Source organism: Pinus tabuliformis, chromosome 3_1 (genome assembly GCF_031772625.1).
Source record: "Pinus tabuliformis cultivar Carrire ecotype Pingquan chromosome 3_1, CPIR1, whole genome shotgun sequence".
NCBI lineage: Eukaryota > Viridiplantae > Streptophyta > Pinopsida > Pinales > Pinaceae > Pinus > Pinus tabuliformis.
Genome location: NC_142301.1, coordinates 57,854,901 through 57,872,635, shown reverse-complemented (window position 1 = coordinate 57,872,635; position 17,735 = coordinate 57,854,901). Strand labels below are relative to the sequence as shown.

Genomic DNA, 17,735 nt, shown 5'->3' with positions numbered 1-17,735 from the left:
GGATTGTTGTCATCAATAATCTCTATCACTTCAAATTATGCTAGTGCACTTTCTCCTTTAATATCCATGGTGATTCCTTGCAATCTCCCGATAGGTATGATCTTTTGCTGGTTTTCCATTCGCAGCTTGATAAGAGACCATTACGGCATATGCCTTCCCATGCGGTCCTATGTCTGGTTTGGTAGAATGTTTGCATCTGATCCTAAATCTAGAATCACTTGGTCCATCTCGTATTCTCCAATCTACATGGTCAGCCTCATTTCTCTTCCTGTCCTCGTCGCATGCTTTCCAATCTTCCGAAATATGCGCGGTTCTCCTGGCACGGTCCCACCGCATCTATTTATGAGTTCATGCAATCCCTCTACAACCTTACTGTCGCACAGTAGCTTCATGCATGTTTCTAGGAACGTCGTGAGCATCGATGGGTCCATTTCTGGCTCCAGTCTGTCTTTTCTTCCTGAAGTGGAGGCAACAATGAAGCTCTTCCTATCTTCCATGAAGGTTTCCTTAGTGCACTCAAGATCAAACTCTAGTTCTTTCATCAGAGCCTTGCAAACCCAAGTAATATCTTCAGGCTACTTGCCTTTATCATCCCCTCTCGTAATTCCACTTCGGAGCACAATGTTCACATTAGGGTCTTCCTCGCACTGCTCAGACCTCATCATTTGCAGGTTCTAAGTTGGGGTAGGTTGGAGCGCTCCCTTATCACGTAGCCTCGCTATCAGTGTGGGACAATTCTCCGTCTCATGATCAAACAAGGTACAATAAAAGCATGATGGATGAGTTGGATTCATAAAATCATGAGAATAATGTCCTAGCCCTCCACAACTGTAACATATCAGCTATCCACGACCTCTTCTAGGTCCTCCTCCACCTCGGCCTCATCTGCGCCCCTAAAATCTGGTTCACGCCACTCCTACATTTTGGTCAAGGGGCTACATTTTGGCATGAAATCTGTAGATGGGTATCCTATCCATCATCAGCTCATAGCTTCTACAGGTGTGCTCATCGTGTCCAACTAATCTACAAAAATTGTAGAACAACTGCTACGAATTCTGTATGTACTTTTGCAACAAATGGTAGTTGTCTGTAGCATGCTTTCCTCCTATTTGACAAATCGTGCACCACAATTTAGGCACTATGCGAGGTCATACTTGTGCCTCTGGTCTTAATGACAATGGTCCTCCTTCTGCGAGGTAATTTGAGAACGTTGGGCAGTGGTCCTTGTCATGACCCTGAACCTTACATTTAGCACACCATACCTCATCGCACACTTCTGGGTGAGCTATCTTGTCTTGTTTGAAACTCTACATTTCAAGGAATAAGTTTCTAAACTACGCATGGATCTACTGAACTCCCAGGTTGGGATCCTATATCAGGGTCTCATGCAGCCTCATCATGATCTCCAAGGCCTCTGCCTGAGTTGTTAACCTCTGTTGTGATAGCGCATTCCTCAAATGCAGCCTTAGCAATGCTACAAACCATTCGCGGTGTTGTCCATCTATCAAAGTCATATTGGCTTCACGAATTGTGCACTTCAGTCTCTGATCTAATTCCCAAGGGGTCTCACCTAGTAGCATCTTGATCTCCTTGAACCCAATGATCAACTGAACCTCTAAATTCGGCCTCCTAAATTCTCTATTCAGTGCAATTTGGATATGCACGATCACTGCATTCAGATTGTCATTAAAATTCTTAATATACTAGGTCAGTGCGTGATCCTGTAGAGTGTTGACCAATGTCTCTTTCTTGATATTGCCATTTGTAACTCCCTGTGCTTCCCATACAGCTTTTATCACAAACTCAGACTAGTCCGGATCTTGTTTTCCTACTCCTTTTAACACTGGAAACTTAATCGTGCTTGCCATATTGACTTGTGGTGGTGGTGGAGGTGGTACAGGAAAAGATAGGGGTGAAGGTGGTGAAATTGGTGGTTATGTAGGTGGGGGTGGTATGTAAGGAATCCTGTGCCTTATCAAATTGATTGCACTTCTTGGTGAGACCTTCACGATCTCCTCCTCATCCCCTCACAGAGGTGAAATCAAGAGGCTAGTTTCTAGTTCTGCACTACCTTCGTTTCTGTAAATTCTCCCACTTGGTGTAGCCCCAAACATCAATGTATTCACATAATCCTCTTTTCAAATAGTAGAATTTTAATCCAAGTGTTCAAAGACATAACGTACTTACCTCGTAGTCCTTTGAGGAAGCGTTGCTCTGCCTTGCTATAGCTGACTGAAGTATCTACCGTGAACTCAATAATGAATCCTCATATAATTCGATCAAGCCAGTGATCAATGACACACGTAATCTTATCCTCCGATGCTTCCAATCTATGCACCAACTCTGGGGTCCACACAATAGGACTGTCAAGCTTTCACCTTTCTTGGCTATCTGCTAACTTCGTGGTCCACTCGTATAGGTCAATAGGAAAATATGTGGGGCCTTTGCACTCTATATATTCACCTTCGCGCAACCCTAACTAGGGGCTGTGGAGCTTGTTAGTGTCGGTATCTTCATCCCTTCGTCAGAGATCAAATTCTCTTGTTGCATTGCATATTAGGTGTCTTGCTTAGTCAGCTGCATTCCATTAGGAGCATGGATCATTTGATGGTAGTGGTTTGTTGTACATTTTCCCTCATGTCCTTTACCTGCTTGCCCATTTCCATTCATCAGGATCATCTGCAGTCACCTTTTGTCTTTAAATTTGCAAGAGTCATTTCTAGGGTTTCTGTTTCATTAGGTCTATGGTTTCATTAAAACAGTCTTCAAAATGTCCAATAACAGTCAGCAGGTGCATGAGGAGGTTGAATAAAGTTCCAGTACTAATAAAATTCATAATCTCATTCTCAGAAATGTATTTTTCCTCAAAACCCTGTTTTGAGGAAAAATAGATTATTTTAGGTTTTTATTATAAATTGATGTAATTTCAGTTCTTTCATATGTAAATACCTTTAGTGGCAACCCTGGTGTTATAGACATTTTTGTGCCTAACAGCATGAAGCATGAAATGTCAATAATCTGAGGGATCCAAAGTCCCTAAACATGTTGTTCCTACCCCTAGAGGAACAAGGTCAGCAAACCACAACACTAAAAATCAGTTCTCCACCTGAAAACACTCAAAAACAAGCTAATTCTGGATCATGTCAGCTGCTCCACTGAGCATCTGCGCTGAATGTCAACTGCTCCACTCTATACCTGCGCTGAATGTCAAATCTAATGAAGGCTACCTGCGCTGGGCGAGATTGGCCAAGTGGCACAGTCATTCTGCAAGGTGTCAAATGCCCAGGAAGCTTCCAAAATGACACTTGGATCAGGGAATTCGCCTTGTGATGAGTAAGAGGATCTAGATCTCCAAGTGGAAGCAAGAAACTCCAAGTGGACTCAAGAACTGAAGTATAACTGAAGTGGGAGAGGACACTAGTCAGCTTCATGCCAAGCTCAAGCTGACTCATCCTTTCTCCAAAACTCCTATATATAGAGCTCTCTCATGAGGTCTAGGGAGGCTGGAATCTTGTGAATGTAAGGAAGTGCTGTTGGTTTGAGTATAGAACTATTGGGTGATTGCTTTGAAGGAGGTGAAGAGGAGATTTCTTTCTGCTGGGAGGTGTTGCTGGATTGGGCCTCTTATGGTTGTAACACTCTCAGAACTTTACTTCTTCCATTAATAAAGCATTTGAGGTTCTTCTATATGCATGTGTCTTTGTGGCGTATTGATGCTTGTATATTTGATTTATTCTAATCCTTGAATCAATTATGGATGTATGCTTCTTGTAGTTTCCCTTTCTTGTGCTTTTGCAGGATCTTTGTGTAGCTGGGCCAGTGAAAGAGCAAGGAGCTGGGAGCAAGCAGCAAAGAGGGAATATTGGATCAACCATTAGCGGAAGACAACGGTTAGTGGATCCCTTTCTCCTCACTCTTACATCTCATAAAGAAGTAATCTTCAATAGCTTTGTATTCAGTTGTTGCTGAGGTACTATCACCCTTAGAGTGGGATAGGGTCATTCCGTATTGGATACTTTTCCCAACAACAAATTGGCGACTCCGCTGGGGATCGTATCTTGTTGTTTGTTTGTGTTTTTTGCTATTCATTTCATAAACAAAGGGAGTACCGAATCGAACTGTATTTGGATCCTTCAAATACAAAGTAGAGGGCAGCTACTCTAGCTCAGTTTCTGGGCAAGTTTATGATTTGAAGAGCTGATCCACAAGGACTCTAATAAACTCTTAGTGATAGCTTTTCATCCTCCTTGTCATCCCTTAGTGTGTCCTTGACTGATAGCATCTGATTTGAGCCAAAACTGTGAATTTTTGAGAAATCTGTGACCCGGAAACCAAGAGAAACGAAAGTTTCGTGCTTCAGTGCAGGCTGTACAAAGGTTGTCTGCATTTCAGCGCAGTTCCCGAAGGGGCTACCTGCGCTGAAGGTCAAACAGATAGTGTCCCACCTGCGCTGGACTAGTCTTGCTTTGTGCTACTGGGGTTTCCTGCTGTTTCTTGCCCTGTTTTCACTCTTGTTTTGCTGCCTGTTACCAGTCAATGTGCCTATCTGAAACCAACTTTCCTTGCCACTATTCCGCCTCGGTTGTATAAAGAAACTGTGTTTGTTCTTTGTGTATTTCTTATATCATTTACAGTTTCCCATAACGAAAGTGAACTAGTCTTGCTGTGACCTCTTAGATCTAGACCTGTGATAAAGTGTCGTTTTGATCTTAAGAGTTAGTTTGTTTGCTGTTCATAGCTGATTGAGCTTTTGCTTTCGTCATTTGGTTTGAGTTTATATATTTCTAGTGTCGAAACAAGTAAATCTTAAGGTGTCTTTTGATTTTGGACGAACTTGTTTGCTTTCACTTGAAATTGAATTCAAAGTTATACAACAGCTTTCTTCTTGCATTACGCCAACATTAAGAAAGAGAAAAGAAATACTTGCATTGTGCATGTGCATTATGACAGCTTGCATGTTGATTTAGGAAAAAGTGCATTAGTGTGTGCTCTATGATCTGTGTGAAAAGATGTTATCTTTCTTTTCCCTCAGTAGTTAAGATTTTCAAAGTTGAAAGATTGAAAAGCTTGCTTATCATCTTAGACTGCATTTAGGAGTGTTATCATACATCTCGTGGTGATCCATAAAGGCAAACTGCTAAACAAGATCAACCTTAAAATAAATTGAATTTACATAACAACGCATTGAAACATAACGCAAACACATAGAGGTCTAAGCTAGAGACGTGTTCCGGCGTCGTTAAACGTGATATCTTAGCGTTGAGTGGTTGGGTGATTCCTCCACGGTGAAGCGATAAGTATCAATACGGACTTGTGCTCCCACGTACCGTCGCGTATATATTGGGAGACCCCTATAGGAATAAAGCCTTTATCCAATAGGAAACCGTGTCGGCCGCCCTACTGATCGCAATGCAGTGAACACAGCATTCACGAAGATCGACCACTCGTACCGTAAAACGTATTCTGTGGTTTTGCGAAAAGTTTGGCACACCCTCTGCCTAGAACTCCAGAGCAGTTTCTTTTGGCCTTTTTCAAACTCTATAACTGAAAAAGTCCATCCGAGCATTTGTCACTTCGGGCTCGTTAAAACATCGAAGGAGACTAGAGTCATCTTTAGCTTTTTCTCGACTCTTAAAAAGTGAAAAAGCAAGTTGTTTCCAAGCGTCGTTATAAAATTTATTTTAAACAGAACATAATCACCTCCTATTCCCACGTTGATCTTAGGTTGAGAACATGGAATGCCCCAACCAAGGAATTCCACATGATGGAAATCCTAGTCCATTCTCCTCTTGGGGAGAAGTTGGTGCGCCCCACATGGCCACATTGTCGCTTCCAGGACTGACAATTGGCCTGCCAATCTAGCTTTTCTCAACCAATGTAGTTAAGAACACCATGGTTCCTGAACAGTCGAGTCAACAGTTAGATCAGTCTAGAGCTGTCCACCAGCCTTCTACTTCTTATAACTCTTCCTCCAATCCTTCATCTTCGCAAGGTAGAGCCGGTAAAAGCCAAGCTCCCATGGAGAAGAAGGAGAAGAAGAAGAAGGAGCCTAAGGCGCCTGGGGGCAAGCAAAAGACATCTGACAAAAATCCACACACAGCACAGACCGGGCCTAAATCGCCATGTGTCATATGTAGAGGAGACCACTTCCATAGAGATTGTCCCTGTATTCCCCGGATACTAAGGGACTGGTCCCCTCGTCTGCACAATTCGGGATCATCAACCTCTGATAGCCATGTTGATTGCTTACCGTCAACCAGTGAAAGTGAAGGTTCAAGACAAAGAGGGGGAGCAAGATCCCCCTGCAGACTGTGTGAAGGCGATCACGCCATCCACCGTTGTCCCTTCTTAGACGAAGCGAAGAGAGTTTTGGAAGATCGCCCGGTTTCACCGTTGGGACTTCCTCCTGGATACAAAAAACTCATGCCAAGTCCTTCATTGGTTGGAAATACAGCTGGCCCGCTCAAGTGGTCAGCTGAAACGTCAGTCATTGAAAATGAACCTACTGAACCCAGACCAGACGAAAGTCTAAAGGTCGATACGACAGTTGACCCGGTTCTTCCTTCAGAGGTTTCATCCTCAAATGACACCGTCACTGAAGATTCATCTTCGAATGACACCCTCACTGAAGAGAATAAGGATGACACCATCCAGATTCTTTTCATCAACACCGACTCTGATGAGCATCAGTGCGATGCGCCCATTCCTTTATCGCAAGAAGGAACATCGTCAAGGTCATATCCGGCCGTGTATTCGGTCCCACCACCAAGCAACCTGGTTGTGTCCTTTGATTAGAACCAACTAGGCAGACCCCGGTTACCAGCCAGTATACCATTCAGAATCATAGTCCAAATTTACAGGATGGTAATGGCTGGAACTATCATTGATGAAGGGGAATCTGTGAGTATCCTTTCCTCTATTGCTTGGAAAGCACTGGGTTCCCCAGAGCTTTTGCCTGAGATAAGAAATCTCTCGGGTTTTGATAAAGGAACCAGTCGACCATTAGGGATCCTCCCCAATGTACCTATTACGTTGAAAGGGAAGACCGTTCAGATGAACGTGATGGTTGTTCAAGGACCCTTGGATTATAACCTACTCCTTGGACGAGACTATATATATTGCATGGGAGCTATAGTCTCCTCACTCTTTAGAGTAATGTGTTTTCCACACGAAGGAAGAATGGTCAAGCTCGTAGACCAACTTTCATTTCCAGGATCACGCATCGCAAATAGTCACATACCAACCCTCAATGGTCTATTCACCCAAGAAATGTCTCCACCCCCAGTCCTCCTTCCCGATGAGTGCGAGTGATTCGGAAAGATGGGACTGGAACCCAGGGGGCATGCATCCTGGTCTGCTTCGGGTAGAGAAAACCTTGGGTATAAGATAGAATTTCCGCGGGAGAATATGACTAGTCCGTACCCCGTCCGTGGATGGAAGAGGGGTTGTTCTAGAACAGGATTCTTTTGTCAAAGTTATGTGTTTGACAGAACAGGGTCATTCACCATTGTCTATTTAGGTAGACATCGCCGAAGAAGTGTTCAGTTTGGAAGATTAACAGAACAATCTTTGGGTAACCTGAAAGAGGTAAGCCTCACCCTTTAAAACAAATGTTTTGACGGATAAGTAGGGGTAGCCTTGAAATTGTATTTTGTACCTGGGGGCATGCAACCTTTTGGAATGCAAGCAAGGGACGACTATTTATTTTTTTTAAATTTTTAGGTCCTCCCTTTAAACCTGTAGGTCTAACCCTTTAAACTCGTAGGATTAGCCGTTTCCAAACTTGCATAAAGAAAGGAGCAGAGCATAGCTTCGTGAGATAAAGCTCCATAAAAAATAGCTATCTCACAGGGGACATTTCTTATCTTATGACTGGTATTATCGAGCAGTTTTACCGCGGAATTTATGCTCGTTAAAAAATAGAAAAGCGAGATCTGAGCAGTTTTAACGTGGAATTCATGCTCGTTAAAAAATAAACATAAGCATTGAGCAATGTTTTGGCGCATTCAAGCTCATTAAAAAATGAACCCAGTCTCGGTAAATAACCACTGTGATCGTAAATTTATTAGCCATAAAAGCCTTGGTCGTGTTTACACCCGCCACTTCCATTCCATTTGGCCAATCGTTCACCTCCATATGATTGTTTACCTATTTTGAGGAACAGCTGCGAAGAGTGATTTCACCTAGCCATCCTTGTGACACTGCCGTGATTGGAAAATTCCAACCTGTACCTGGAATCTGCTGCTATCCCTGTTTATCACTCGTTCCTCGAAAGACGAGTCTTCTTTGAGCTCTTTTCATCTGACTCGTAAAAAATGAAAAGTTTGCTGAGTTTTGGCCTTCCAGCTCGTTAAAAGGACCGGAAGAGCTATCCCTCCTCTAGATTTTAATCTTTTTGGACCTGAGGGATTATTACACAAAAAGGTCGAGCGCTTGTTTTATTCGGCTCGTTAAAATTATCGAAAACTCATCCCTTCTGTATTGTTTTATACTTTTTCGGACTTAAGGGATTAGATGACGAAAAAGGAATTTTGGAGTTAACTTTCTGTACCTTTTCAGACTCTCTAAAAATGAAAAGGACCGAGTTTTCCTTGTCGTTAGACTCGTTAAAATGATTAAATAGCGACAAACTTGTCTTTAGACGAGAACGAGTTTCCCTATCGCTAAGCTCGTTAAAACATAGCGATGGGCTTGCCCGAAGGGCAGGTTATAGAACAAGCATATGTTATCCTCCTCAAGCTTGACAAAAATAAAGAGGTACTGGTCAGAAATGACTGGGGAAAAATTGGGAGAACCTCAAAGCTTTAATGGTAGCAAGTCGCTCTTGAACATGACACTTTGTCCTCCGTATCACATCGGGTTGGGTTGTTTCATTCACCGGTCTCATCACCATGGTCCTCGCCAAACCATCCACATTTGGGGTAATGCTACCAATCCATCACATCAGTGTCGTTATATGTTCAAGAGATGTTGTTCAGAAAGAGTCAACCGTGTCCCATCCACTGCCATACATCATCCTTCATCCACTCATGATCGCCACCCTGAATCATATTTCACAGATCGTTTTCACCTCCACTAAAATCATTAACTCCGTTCCGTGTCACCGATGTGGGATTCATTAAGGCCCTCCTTTGACGGATCGCTTCTTGTCGACTTCAGCTCATTATCCAAGAAGTTGATCTAGGAACACCCCCCTCCCAGTACTTTGAAGCTTGCATGCCTCAATGGCAAGTTTCTCACTTCCGGCGACAGGTATACATCAATGACCTTCGACCAGAAGATTTTGCGTGGTGTTCGACGCCAAGTCCTTTATTCACACCACGTGAATTGTACTGCAGTAACTTGAGGGTCATTATCATTATCGGTGATTCCACTCGCGCTTGTTAACGGTTTACATTATTGACCGGTAATCAAGCGATGTCTTTCCATGTTCGACTTCAGCGCAATTCTCACATGGATCGACTTGTACTTAGAGTGAAGATCGAACGAGTTTGAAGACCCCGGATCTAGTTTCATCCATCCGGGCTGCGATATATATATTCAGGATATAAAGACATTTGTTATGTACATCATTGCAGCAGATGATCATCCTACTCAAAGGATGATAATTTCAGCAGAGAATTATCAGTCTACCATCAGACGACCGTCTGTTCTATGTACCAAAATGAATTTATAAAGCTGAGCATGGGAATGCCCGACTCAGCTAGATCATGAAAGCAGAATGAAAAATAATGTATTGTATTGTATTTTATTACAGGGCACCTCTCAGCGATTGAATGAACTTCGGATCCTCCTGATAAAGCATTTCACCTGATAAACGACCTCATACTTTAGGGGGCAACTGTTATAGACATTTTTGTGCCTAACAGCATGAAGCATGAAATGTCAATAATATGAGGGATCCAAAGTCCCTAAACATGTTGTTCCTACCCCTAGAGGAACAAGGTCAGCAAACCACAGCACTAAAAATCAGTTCTCCACCTGAAAACACTCAAAAACAAGCTAATTCTGGATCATGTCAGCTGCTCCACTGAGCATCTGCGCTGAATGTCAACTGCTCCACTCTGTACCTGCGCTGAATGTCAAATCTAATGAAGGCTACCTGTGCTGGGCGAGATTGGCCAAGTGGCACAGTCATTCTGCAAGGTGTCAAATGCCCAGGAAGCTTCCAAAATGACACTTGGATCAGGGAATTCGCCTTGTGATGAGTAAGAGGATCTAGATCTCCAAGTGGAAGCAAGAAACTCCAAGTGGACTCAAGAACTGAAGTATAACTGAAGTGGGAGAGGACACTAGTCAGCTTCATGCCAAGCTCAAGCTGACTCATCCTTTCTCCAAAACTCCTATATATAGAGCTCTCTCATGAGGTCTAGGGAGGCTGGAATCTTGTGAATGTAAGGAAGTGCTGTTGGTTTGAGTATAGAACTATTGGGTGATTGCTTTGAAGGAGGTGAAGAGGAGATTTCTTTCTGCTGGGAGGTGTTGCTAGATTGGGCCTCTTATGGTTGTAACACTCTCAGAACTTTACTTCTTCCATTAATAAAGCATTTGAGGTTCTTCTATATGCATGTGTCTTTGTGGCGTATTGATGCTTGTATATTTGATTTATTCTAATCCTTGAATCAATTATGGATGTATGCTTCTTGTAGTTTCCCTTTCTTGTGCTTTTGCAGGATCTTTGTGTAGCTGGGCCAGTGAAAGAGCAAGGAGCTGGGAGCAAGCAGCAAAGAGGGAAGATTGGATCAACCATTAGCGGAAGACAACGGTTAGTGGATCCCTTTCTCCTCACTCTTACATCTCATAAAGAAGTAATCTTGAATAGCTTTGTATTCAGTTGTTGCTGAGGTACTATCACCCTTAGAGTGGGATAGGGTCATTCTGTATTGGATACTTTTCCCAACAACACCTGGTTACCTTGCCAAGCTTCAGCTATTCCATCCCCTGCAAGGCAAACAAAAAAATCAAGTCATTTAGTTCATCAAAGGCACAAATAAAGTAAACTGCCCAAAAAACAGAGTTGAAAAAAGTAAGTCACAATGAAAACATGGTAAAAGTGGGTTTTATGAATGAAAAATCAAAAGCTCTTGTATATAAATCATTTTTCACAATTCAAAAATCTCATTGGCATTCAAAGAAGAAATATTGAGAAAGAGAAGGCCGTGTTGAGCAAAGGAAGCAAGCTTGGACTAAAACTTTGCAAGTTTGTGGGTGTGGCACATTGGGTGAGAGGTGCAGTGCATACAAGTGGCGCGATGCATTGGGCTACCCTCCACAGTGTTAAAACTATAATGGCGGGGCGCATACATGAGGCACGGCGCATTGGGTTTGTGGCATGGCGCATAGAGCTGCCAAGCCTGATTTCATCATAAACTCCCTCAAATTTCTAAAGTTGATCAATCCAATGGTGTGCAAGTAAGTCTACAACTCTTCCCTTGCTAGTGAAAGAGTTCTTCTTAAAATTTATGGTGGTTTAGTGTGAGAAACCTCAAACCCTACCTCTTTGTAATTTCTCAAAAAACAATTGCCTAGGGTTTGCATTTGTGATTTTTCTGCCAAGTTCACTCCACCACTCCCTTACACCATTTATTTTCCAGTTTCATCCACTAATTCCCTAACTCCCATATTCTTAAAAAATCATTCACCCCTATCCCCAATTCCCATATTCCCAAATCCTAACTACAAAATCCCCAAAACCTAATTGTTGTCCCTAAGCTTACATACCATTCCCTAACCCCCTATTTTCCAAAAAACTTGTCATAACATTCCCAAAACCCCCCATACCATCTCTCTCCACATTCCCTCATACATTCTTACCCTTGGTGGCTGAAAACTAAAAACACCATAAAAATATTCATACTCATGAAGAAAACTCACACATTAGCAAACATGGAGTTTGATCCTTCCTATGATCGAGATGAAGAGACACACAGTGACTCTCCTACAGAAATGCATGCACCAAGGAGACCTCAAAAGGGTGGCAAACATATATCGGAGGAGCCTACTTCACTTGCCAAGCTGCAAACCTGCCCTCTTGCTATCACATGCTTCCAACACCAATCCTGTTATTAGTTCTATGAGATGGTTGCTAGAGTCTAGTATCATCATGAGTTGGCTAGGTTGTTTGTGCTTCATCTACATAATGGCCAAACCACTCTAGCTTGTGTGACATTCATCTTGACATCGGAGTCTATTTCTCTAGCAACTGACATTCCTAATGTCAGAGAGTAGTGGAATAAAAGGCAGCAAATTGAAAAGGAACATTATGAACCATATATCAAACCCGGTTATTTGAGACAACTCAGCAAAATTTTTCCCTTTCAGCTGTGAGGACTAGTTTTCTCGCCTATATGCCTATCATATCAGATTGTTGATGCACTTTACCAGGGTGAGAATGATGAATATCCCCTACTTCATGTGCCGAAATATTGAGAAGATGACTACCTTAGTACAATAGAAGACTCCTCAGCAACAGTTTAACAGTATATATCATTTTTCACTTATCAAAATTGTGGTCATGCATCAGCTTGGTTTGCAGGGCATCTCATGGGAAGATTTCATTTCTCACGAGTTCTTCATGACTCCTCAAGTACCTCTAGAAGCTTTTCATGAGACAGGTGGACCTTCACATTAGCAGGAGGGTCATGAGACACAGATCACTAGTGTGCCAGTGTTTGTCACCTATCAAAAGGGCACTAGAGGGTTGTTTGCAGCAGCAAAGCGAGTATTATCTCCACCCAGGGTGGAAGGGGTCTCACTTCCTTCATCAGCACAACAGGTTCAGGACAAGGGCAAAGGGCCATTACATGATGAGGGGCCTTCAGGTGAGCAGGAGACCAATTTCATTCTCATTTAGGATGATGACACTAATTTGGGCCCACAAAGCTCAAAGCTCAAGGAGGTCATCCAAGAGAAACATGCGGACATCAAAGCTTTGTCCCTCAAATTAGAAAGAGCCAAGTGGATAATAAAGTACCTGGAGCAAAGAAACAAACAGCTAGAGGATTAGCAAACCATTATGGAGTTGCAAACCATACGAGAAAACTGCCAAGCTGCCAAAAGGAGGAAGGTGAAGCTCACATCACTGGAACAAGAAATCAATGCCGATCATGAGTCTTGGCTTGAGAGAGCTAATATCCACTTGGAAAAGTTGTTAGAGAAGGCCAACAGGGAGAAAACAATGTTGAGGCATATGGCCTATCATTACATGGCGAGAAATAAAAGTTACAAGGCAAGAATCAGAAGCTTGAAGGCAAAGTTGAAAAGGGCATCGAGGAGGTGACAGGAGTAAGATAGAATTTAGATATTGGTTGAGGCTTCCTTGGCCTAACACAACACCTAATGGAGAAAACTCAGCCAAAATTTCAAAAAATTTGGGACACTTTTTGCATTTTTGAAATTTTTGGGTTAAAACATAGAATTTTCTGCCCAATGAGTCGCGCCACCTGGCGTTGCTTTTGATGGAGGCCTAAAAATGAGAAAAACTCAGAATTTTTGGATTTTTCTTGGAAAAATATGCATGCCTACCAATTTCCAAGAAATTTTGACAGGTTTTGAGACCCAAAAAAGGTCAAAAACACCCAAAAAATGACCTTACTGCTGCTATTTTGACACACAGGAAGTAGTGTTGGGAGAACTCAGTTTTGAAGTGGCAAATGGAGGTCAAATTCAAAAATTCCACTTGTTCTGGAAAGTAGATAGGTATACCTTTCTAAAAAGAGCTCTTGGAGAAAATTTGGACACTAGGAAGGCCTCCAAAAGTGGCTGCAAACAGGCACTATGCATAGGGAAATCAGCGTGGTGCATTGGGGAAAATTTTCTCAGTTTGACCAAAAATACTCTGCTTTTCGCCTAGTTTCTTGACAGTTTGACTTTTCTTCTTCTAAATGCAAAAATATTGATGTAATATAATGTAATTTGATGGATATTGATGTAATTATGAAATAGAGGTACATTCATCCATGAAAAGGTAGTTTGCAACTTAATGAATCAGTTCCCTAGTTTTTAGAGGCACGCTGTTCCACTACCTAATTTTTAGTTCTCAGTTTAGAATTTGTTGGAATAGCTCCTAAAATTATGAGCTCAACCCCTAGAGGCTAGGATGAGTTATGGTTTGTCTATATCTTGTGATTTTTCAGTCATTAGCATGGTTGGACTTTTGAGAAAGCTTAGAGCTTCATTGTATACTCATATCAGCATTTTTGGCCAAGTAATAGACTAGGATTTGCATCACTTTATGGGATTCATGTGGCATCTTGCTTTGGTATTGTGCTTCCTTTTGTAAATTGTAAGTTTTTATGTGTTTTATGTATGCCATTATCTCTCTTGCTTCTTCTTAACTAAAAGAAACAAGGATAAAGGTAGAATCCATTGAAATTGCAGTGCTCTACCTAGGGTTTGCTTAGTTATTGATGTTTTCAGCTGTTTGAAGAGGATCACCGAGGTTTTATTGCCCTCTTCAACTCCTCACCTATCTAAATCTCTCAATTTCATTCAATTTGAAGTGCCAAATGCCTACCTTTCCCCATAGAGATCTCTGCAAAACTGAGCCTCATTCCCCAGACCCAAATCTGCCTTTCCATTTGAGCCAACAAAACATCATTATAATCAATCAATCCCTTTTGCACACATACCTAGCCTAAGATCAGTATTTATATCAATCATCTCAAGCCCTTATTGATCATATTTCGCTGAGATTGACAAGGAGAGAGCCCTCTCCCAACCTGGTAGGGCTAGCTACCAGGTTAAGTGTGGTTTGATGTTGTCCTAGATCCTACCTTTCTCAGCTTGAGGTAGATCTAGGCTCTAATAGGGCTTTTGCGTTGCTGGAGCAACGATCTACACTATTTTTTGAAGTCACACCATGGATCTTACTTATCTTCTAATACTAATTAGTTATCTTCGCATAAATAGATACCTTATATTATATTCACTTACCTGGCACATTTATATAAGTTTGCACAGTAAATAAATAGTAAACTTGCAGTTCATACCCAATATACTTCAATGCATAAAACAGGAAAAGATGCACAGAAATATGGTAAAACTTCTCTTTATTAATGCTTGCAACAGCTACAGACTCGACCTGCCCTGTGCACTCAACTGCAGGGGTCTGTGCACTCAACTGCGAACTACTAGGCCTTTGCACACTCAGTTACAGAGCCTTCTCCTACTCTAAGACCCAAAGACACAACTCTACACTTCGAGTCACTGCTTCATCAATTTCTTCTCTGATGTTCCTTTACACTTAGAGCCTCACTCTATTTATACAATCCCATGGTCTACAGACCATGGGTAGATCTCTCAAACCAACACTACATCTACAAAAGTAAGGATGGACAACCATATGACTCTATTACAACTTTGCGCTCTGCACCCACAAATCGCGTAGTCTTTACAATGAACTTAGTCAAAACTTGGACTTTAAGCCGCAAAACTTGCCTTGGGGGGGGGGATCCCACGCCCAACAGAATACATATAGTATTTTTTGGGGTTTTGATGTATGACACTCAAACATTATGCTATATTTCCTTGCTTACTATGGTACATATGTTTTGTTTTTTTTTTTACATATTTTGCAAATTTCTATCCAACACATAATTAGATAATGCATCTGTTGAAGTATTCATATGCCCATGAATATGATGATATGTAATGTAACCATAATTTCTCTCCAATAGATGAATACGCAAAGACATTCTCAATATATGAGGGTTTCTGATGGAATATTGTCTGTTGAGTTGAAGAACAACAGATTGTGAGTCAAGGTTGATAACCAATTCCCGAATGTAAAGAGAAATGGCTTCTGAAAACAATTCCATAACTTCACTGCTTAGCAATGTTATTAGTTTTTCGACCTAAACAAATACCTTGAAGATCAATAAACTCACCATGGGGGTCATAAATGGCCCATGCTACGGAGGATAGATTTTGGTACTATAGAAAGCTCCATTAGCGAAACTGATGTGAGGAGTCATAAACATCTGCAAAGCAAGTGAAGACATAATAAGTAGGAAAGTTGCTTGAAAAACATTACACCAAACCAAACTGCACAAAAATGAATAACACACTATTGTACAAAAGTATCCATGCAAGATGACCTAGGCATAGTACTTTTTGGGATAAAGCCCATTATGGGGCTTGTCTAAGGGATTTACCTCATAATCAATTAGCTCATATGCCCCTTTCTGTAACACTCGTTTAACAATGTAGGGCCCATGCCACATGGGTTCGAACTTACCTTCCCCCAACTTATCATTATCTTGGTCATACAGTAAAACCAAGTCACCCTCAGAAAAAGTATGAGGAGAGACCGACTGATCAAAATGGGACTTGACCCACTTTTTATGTGCCTTAATGACTAAAGTATTAGGACAGTGAGTCCCATCCAATCGTTCTAAATATAAGAGGTGCTCTTCTTGAGGTGAGGTCTCGAGGAGAAGTTCAATAGTTAGCTTGAGTGAGGTAATTTTGCACTCAATTGTTAAATTTTCTTCCAGACCATAGACTAGCTGGGATGTTGTCAATCTAGTTGCGTCCTTGCTTGAGGTTCGGTAAGCCAATAGAGCTGAAAAGAGCATGAGATGCCAATTTGACTTGTGCATCTTAATGGTGTACTGAAGCATCATAACCAAGACTTTCTTCACAGCTTCAAGTTGGCTGTTGGCCTGATGGTAATACAGGGTTGAGATATCATGGTGCAAGCCCAATGTTGAAGTCATCTTTGCAATCATGTAATCTCGAAAATGGGAACCATGGTCAATGACAATGGCCTCAGGCACTCCAAACCTAGAAATAACATGATTGAATAGAAATTGAGCTTTCATTTTGCCATCCACAGAGTATGTAGGCATCGCTTCAGCCCATTTGGTGATGTAATCCACTGCAATGCTAATATAACCATGCCCCCCAGCCGAATGAGGGTTACAGGTCATATAGTTGATGCCCCATTTGGGAGACCAACGATAATAATTGGGTGTAGGTGAGCATGTGGGGCATGAATTTTTCGCTGATAAATTTGGCACTCATGGTATTTGCGAACAACAAGGATGCAATCCTTGAAGATGGAGGGCCAGTAATAACCAGCACGAAGTATTTTTTGAGTAGTAGCATATCTAGACAGATGATCGCCACATGCGCAAAAATGGTAGTCATTCAAGGCTCTCTCAACCTCCTATAGAGTTAGATATCTACAAATAATTGAATCGACATTGATGCAGTATAAATTATCTCCACTGATACAGTAGGGTTGGGATTGATGCCAAATGCATCGGTAATCATCCTTGGTCAATGCAGACTGGAAGGTGGATTTCTGGAGATACACAATGATATTACCGTACCAGGGGTTGAGAGTGCTAATCAGAGAAAGAGTCTCGTCCAGGAGCTGATCATTAGCACCAATAGGAAGAGAAGCAGAGGGAAGGGAGAAAATCAACTCAGCAAAGACCAATGATTTCTTAGATTTTGCGGGAGTGAGCACAAAATTGAATTCTTGGAGGATGAAAATCCACTTATAATACTTACACCCCAGCAACTGACGAGTCAGGATGTAGGTCATGGGGTTGCACCTGAAAAACACAGTGGTAGTGTGGAGGATAATGTAATGCCGAAAATGATAAACAACATGTATGACAACCAAATCCAACTTCTTGATGTGAGCATAACACGTCTTGGTGTCGAGGAGATTGTGACTGAGGTAGTAAATATCATGTTCATTTCCTTCATCATCATCCTGTACC

The 17,735-nt window shown here is 41.8% G+C and overlaps 1 protein-coding gene across 1 annotated transcript; it reads right to left on the bottom strand.

Annotated features, from left to right (window-relative positions):
* Window positions 1–15,948: 15,948 nt before the first annotated feature.
* Window positions 15,949–16,850, bottom strand: LOC149185756 (uncharacterized). The gene is made up of 2 exons (XM_089409135.1): window positions 16,238–16,850; window positions 15,949–15,980 (listed from the first exon to the last, which is right to left on the bottom strand). Exons 1-2 carry the CDS (start codon window positions 16,848–16,850, stop codon window positions 15,949–15,951), a joined length of 645 nt encoding a protein of 214 aa, XP_089265261.1.
* Window positions 16,851–17,735: the final 885 nt, after the last annotated feature.

What these genes read in the sequence shown, in the direction of transcription:
- LOC149185756 (XM_089409135.1), bottom strand. Translation starts at nt 16,850, where the DNA reads ATGCCTACATACTCTGTGGATGGCAAAATGAAAGCTCAATTTCTATTC. An exon ending in TAATGATAAGTTGGGGGAAG is followed by an intron (nt 15,981 to 16,237) that starts GTAAGTTCGAAC and finishes CTTGCTTTGCAG; the next exon opens with ATGTTTATGACTCCTCACAT.